We start from the raw sequence: 6,151 nt of genomic DNA, 5'->3' as shown, positions 1-6,151 counted from the left end.
ACATACACATATACGCTTTCTTCATTCTTTCATTCCATTGCTATACGTATCTCACTGGTCAACAGATCTATGTAGCCATGTTACTGTTGTTGTTTTTTTTCTCTTTTTCGATTCAATTCATTGTAACTAAATTGAGTTCAACTATGGAATACAAGATGGCACAGATGAGGGGAATTCGCATTTTGTCTCTTCATAGGCTTAGCCGGTTGTCAATTGCTATAGAATGAATATTTAGCAAATTTCAATTTTTTATGTTAGCTTTGACAAGATTTTATCGTCCATTAGTTAATCGTCCTAAATGTTGAATTAGTCTTTTACGAGCTCAGTGGCATAATACATGATCGTAATTAATAGTTTCATGCATAATTGCTGATTAATTTCAAAACTAAATGTTAAAGGAAGAAAATGGTTTCACATTGAAATGAAACACGGTTTGTTTTGATAGTTTATTTGTTTTATTTTATGCAAAAGTATAACGAAAGTTGGATGTTTTCATACATTTGTTCAATTATTTTGAGTGAATGCTAGTGCCATGAATTATAAACATTTCTAATGTTTGCCATTTCCAAACAAATGAGGTAATGCTTTTTGAATGCAATATTACTTCTTTAATTGATGAACCTTTTTCATGTGACGTTTGGCAATATTTTGCCATACAAAGCGCAATCCACACAGTTCGCATGGAAATGGTTTCTCGCCAGTATGGTGAGTACGCATATGACCTTTCATTTGTGTTGAATCTTGCTTTACAATTTTGCATAAATAGCACTGGTGGGTTCGTCGTTTGCATCGATCTTCGTGTGCATTCTTGCCGTCTTCTTCTGCAAACTTCTTCCAACATTTTGAGCAACGAATCGGTTGCTTTCTTTTGTGGGTTGTCAAATGTCGCTTAAGATCGTTCTTTTGACGGTATGCCTTTTGACAAATACCACACGAAAATGGTTTTTCACCAGTATGGTTTGATCGCATGTGCTTTTTCAAATCACATTTTTGGAAACATTTGTATTTACATAGATAGCAATCGTATCGGCGGCCGGTGCAACGATCTTCATGCAATATCTTCTGGTTTTTGTTACCAAACCGCTGGCCACATTTCTGGCAGTCAAATGGCAGTTGTTCGACATGGATGCGTAAATGTACATTTAGATGATATTTCCTAGTAAATGTTTTGAAGCAAACACGGCATTTGAATGGCCTCACACCATTATGGATTCGCATGTGCTGCTTCAAATGTGACAAATTCCGAGTTGTGCTTTTACATAAGTGGCACTGGTATTGAGGCCGTTTGCATTTTGTCTCGTGGTTAATCTTGCCGATTTCTTCTGTGAAGTCAATTCGGCACTTCAAACAACGAAATGTTAAATTTGGATCATGAATTTTCTTATGACGGTTCAGGCTAGACTTCTGATTAAAAGCTTTTGCACAGATTTCACGAGCAAATGGCCTCTCGCCGTTGTGAACGCGCATGTGTATTTTGAGTATTGACTTGTTCGATGCCAAATAATTGCATACCTGACACTTATGCTTCTTCAGCTTTGGTGCGACCTTTGATTTCTTTGATATTTTGTTCTTGCGCACTTTCTTTGCATCTTTTGGCTTCTTTCCATTTGATGTATGCGGTATATCATCACGGTTTGGATTGTCAGCATTAGCGTCAACTGGACCATTTTCGTCGATTCCACCTTCGCCACCATCATCTTTTGCTGTATCGCATTCCGTCTTTGCACATTCATCTTCACATTTGATTTCATCCTTGACATCGTTCTGCATACAATCGTCGTCACTCTCGCTCTCCGATTTGATGGTAGCACCCGTTCCAATTGGCGATGGTGGCGGTGAGTACTGAATCATATCATTCGGCTCTTCTTTGATGGTGATTTCTTCCTTAACCGTGATTTGTGAACACTTTGGCTTGCATTTGCACTTGTGGCCAACCTTTCTGCCACTAACACCCTTGCATTGAAATGGTTTCATTGTCTAACTAAATTGAATACAACGATAAGAAACAAATAAATTCAGATATGGTTAGAATTTCACTAGTCGCTCTATGTAAAAAAATGTCACTATGTTTATTTGCATAAAAAAATTCTATAAAATGACGAGTGGGACTTTTAGTCAATTAATCTCCATAAACTACAATGATACTTCTAGAAAAAATCCTATTTCTCCAAAACAATAAAAATTCAATTAAAATTCACCTTTGAACTTATGCAGGTGCCGAATGTAAATTTATTGGAAATAAGACGTGATTTTTCTTCAGGTGATCGTCTATTAGTGGCCACTACGATTTGCTGTATACGATGACGATGCGCAATTCAATGAGTGTGTGAAAAAAAGGCGGGTAAAATATTAGTTGTATTGGTGACGATACGCTTCGGTATGAAGTTGGCTATTTTCAATTGTCAATGAACTCAACCTTTTTGAATCGAAAAATAAGCGTTAATTTCACACAAATTAATTTGCATATTTTTGAGAATTGATTTAAAAGAAAAGTCGTGGCTTTTAAGACATGATTTGGGTTGTTTTTATTTTAAAAAAACTCATTTTAAAGAATGACAAAAAAGTTACTATTTTTCACAATTTTTATTACAAACATTTTTTTGAACTCGGATCCTGAAGCATTTCATCGATAGATTCTTGTTGAGCTTATGTTCTAAAATCATTGTTCAATGTACAATGAAAATGCAAGAAAATTGATACTTTTCTTATGAATTGATGATGTTTATAAGTTTTTTTCTGTGAATTTGGGCTTTGTGCAAAATTTAGTAATAATTCTATCCATGAAAGAAAAGTAGCTTTCTGAGCGCCTATTTAAAAGTGATTTTCGACTGAACAAAACTTTGTTCACCACTTATTTTGAAAAATGATAAAAAATGACAGAACTTTTTGTTTGATACAAAATTGAATAGAAAGCTGTCTAGAAATTAAAAGAATAGTATGAAAGAAAATGTTGTTGTATTTTGGTCGTAATGGAAATCAACTTAATCAAATCTCCAACAGTCCAACTTCTATTCGATTAGATCCAAGCCTGAAATCATATGACCGCGACCGCCAACATTGTGGAATGTAATTATGAGTCCATTGCTCGACTTGACTTCCCCAAGGCGGTAACAGAAAGAAATCTGGTTTCCGGTTTGATTTGTAACTTCCAAACAAAATTTATATGTATTGGTCGGCTTGATGATGATTGGAGTCGATAGCTTCAAGTAATTTCGTACTCTGAATGGAATGTTTGATGTCTCTTCATAAAGAATTTTCCCGGTTCCAGTAGCAAATGATTGGCCTTGAATCTCCACAATGCTGACTTTGGCATTCAATATATAGCCATAGCTACCCATATGTTGTATGCTCCAAAAAAATATTCCCCCAAGCAACGCAGTTCTATTTGATGTAATGAAAACAATTTCACGGCTTTGAATTGGCGATGTTTTACCCGATTTGGTGGTTTCACACATCCAAACTTTGCTTTGGTCCCAGCAAAGTCGCGGATTTTGATTGAATTTCTTCGACACAAATCCCTTCAACGATATCGAGCTTACTATATCATCCATTTCACCAACCGTAAATATCCCTTCGCACCCGAGTGTGGCTAGCGAAAATTCTTGAATGGTCATCGAACCGAATCGAAACAAAAACAAACAAAAGTCCAGTTGGTCGCGCAAATTCGATGCAACATTTTCGTCCATGCCGTTTTGTTGGCATGCATTCTTCGCCCAAGCCAAACAACGATCAAATACGATAGATTCTTTGCAAAGAAGGTCTAATTTCAGAATTTCACGTAACATTTTTTTACTGCAAGTGAGAAATTCATTCGATTTCAGCACTGTGTCAGCATTCGTAGTGATGAATTCATCGCAGAATTTCTTCAATTCTTGATGCTCGTGCAGTATGGCCAAGTCATAGACCCAGCAAATATCTTTCGATGTCAAGTTGTCATTCACAAATTTGGTACATGCGTTCATGCAGTCGGGAACATCGTATTTGTTGGCCAAGTTCATGATTTCCGGAATGTTTTTCATTGTGAATGTAACAGTGCCGAGGTAAAAACACTGCAAAAATTCCTTAAACGCCTCTGGCGATGAATCAACGATTTCCACGTCACCATTTTCCTTGATTGAGCCGAAAAATTCAGCATCAAATACTGGACTTGCCGCAGCCAAAATTATTTTGTGAGCTGGCACTTTTTCAATTAATTTTCTCGCACTTCTGCGATTATTTTTCTTTTCGAAAAACAAAAAATTGACATCCGACCTTTTGGCATCCAAGTAGAGAGCATCACAAGCCTTTTCACGCAAATGAATTTCGTATAGACTTCCCTTTCGCTTTTTGGCGCGAATAGATTGATCGGCGTTTTGAGCCATTTCGAATTTTGGTTTATTGCTCGAATTGGAATCGTAACAAGCGCTGTAAACAGATTTGAAATGAAATTTATTTTAGAAATAATCAATTTTTGGTTTTTGTAGTTTCATTTTGGTAGAATTCGAAGTCTTAAAGTATATTTTGTGAGAGAAGTATTGCATTGACTCTTTGCAGAGCGTGTAGTTTAAAACACAATTTAATTAGAGCACGTTTGTTTCGTAACAATCAATAAATCAAGAGACACTTATATTATTCGGTGGTTTATACAGAAAAACATACGTCTTTTCAAAGACAAAACTGTACGGTCATGAAACACAGGCATGTGCAAATGTCTTACGCTTCAGTGCCAAGAATCGAAAAGAATGTAAAATGAAAAAATTTGCAATTTTTTTGGAAACGATTTTGCACGATTGGGTACGATTTGTTATTATTTTTTCGAAGCACACGAATAATCCTTTTGACTTTTTAGAGAAAAATAAACAAAACACCGTTCGGCTTTGCCTTTCAAATATATTTTAGCTACTCACCTTTGTATGTATACGTGTACGGCTGTACGTAAATTGTAAAAGAAACTTTCTGCTTTCAAATTACTCTAACTTAAGAATTTTTTTACTATTATTATTTTCGGTTAATGCTGCTTTGGTTCTGCAGAACAATTAAACGATTTTACTGAAATTGCTTTATATTAATGATTTAAGACGAAAACTATAGAGAGTTTGACTAACACAAGACAAAGTATGATGTTTGGCATGAGAGACGATACAGTGTGCGTGCCATCTTCGTTCACACAGAATGTGACAGAGAACTGATGAACTGTCAAACTAAAATCGAATGTATTGCGCGCGAAATTTTAAAAATTGAGAAATGTAACATAATAAATAACTTTCTTCGGACTAAAACTTTATAATGGTAAATTTAAAAATGTGATTTAAATGAACGATTTTTTTTCTAAAATAAAAGCAAACGGAATCGTAATTTGTTGAATTTACTAGACTCATTGATTTTCGTCATTGAAATATTTGAATGTTTTTCCCAACAACATTTTTTTGGATTAAAATAGTGCTCAATGCAATTGTGGTAGTAATTGACACGCCAAGTTTATTTATTTTGCAGAGGAGACAGTCGAATTCTGCCGAATCAATTGCCAGCCGGTGTATATTTGTATGAGATTGGAGACTTTTTTTTGCGAATCTCGCTAATGAGCGCCATCTGATTTTAGTGTGAATTAGATGCAAAAACTGAATTTAATTCTGTAGCATTGAAATGAAAAAGTGAAAAAACATACACATATACGCTTTCTTCATTCTTTCATTCCATTGCTATACGTATCTCACTGGTCAACAGATCTATGTAGCCATGTTACTGTTGTTGTTTTTTTTCTCTTTTTCGATTCAATTCATTGTAACTAAATTGAGTTCAACTATGGAATACAAGATGGCACAGATGAGGGGAATTCGCATTTTGTCTCTTCATAGGCTTAGCCGGTTGTCAATTGCTATAGAATGAATATTTAGCAAATTTCAATTTTTTATGTTAGCTTTGACAAGATTTTATCGTCCATTAGTTAATCGTCCTAAATGTTGAATTAGTCTTTTACGAGCTCAGTGGCATAATACATGATCGTAATTAATAGTTTCATGCATAATTGCTGATTAATTTCAAAACTAAATGTTAAAGGAAGAAAATGGTTTCACATTGAAATGAAACACGGTTTGTTTTGATAGTTTATTTGTTTTATTTTATGCAAAAGTATAACGAAAGTTGGATGTTTTCATACATTTGTTCAATTATT

General features: G+C 34.8%; 2 protein-coding genes across 2 annotated transcripts; both read right to left on the bottom strand.

Annotated features, from left to right (window-relative positions):
- Positions 1 to 477: 477 nt before the first annotated feature.
- Positions 478 to 2,300, bottom strand: LOC116345550 (zinc finger protein 583-like). Its single transcript, XM_031774989.1, has 2 exons — positions 2,199 to 2,300; positions 478 to 1,977 (listed from the first exon to the last, which is right to left on the bottom strand). Exon 2 carries the CDS (start codon positions 1,972 to 1,974, stop codon positions 601 to 603), a length of 1,374 nt encoding a protein of 457 aa, XP_031630849.1. The 5' UTR covers positions 1,975 to 1,977; positions 2,199 to 2,300; the 3' UTR covers positions 478 to 600.
- A 311-nt stretch (positions 2,301 to 2,611) lies between these two features.
- On the bottom strand, positions 2,612 to 5,109 carry LOC116345551 (BTB/POZ domain-containing protein 1-like). The gene is made up of 2 exons (XM_031774990.1): positions 4,887 to 5,109; positions 2,612 to 4,404 (listed from the first exon to the last, which is right to left on the bottom strand). The coding sequence occupies exon 2, from the start codon at positions 4,359 to 4,361 to the stop codon at positions 3,009 to 3,011; it is 1,353 nt and encodes a 450-aa protein (XP_031630850.1). The 5' UTR covers positions 4,362 to 4,404; positions 4,887 to 5,109; the 3' UTR covers positions 2,612 to 3,008.
- Between the last annotated feature and the right edge of the window lie 1,042 nt (positions 5,110 to 6,151).

The sequence above is a fragment of the Contarinia nasturtii genome, unplaced genomic scaffold, assembly GCF_009176525.2.
Source record: "Contarinia nasturtii isolate CC-2019 unplaced genomic scaffold, AAFC_CNas_1.1 Cnas_scaffold_1345, whole genome shotgun sequence".
NCBI lineage: Eukaryota > Metazoa > Arthropoda > Insecta > Diptera > Cecidomyiidae > Contarinia > Contarinia nasturtii.
Note: the sequence above shows the minus strand (reverse complement) of the source record. Positions and strands in the feature narration are given on the sequence as shown.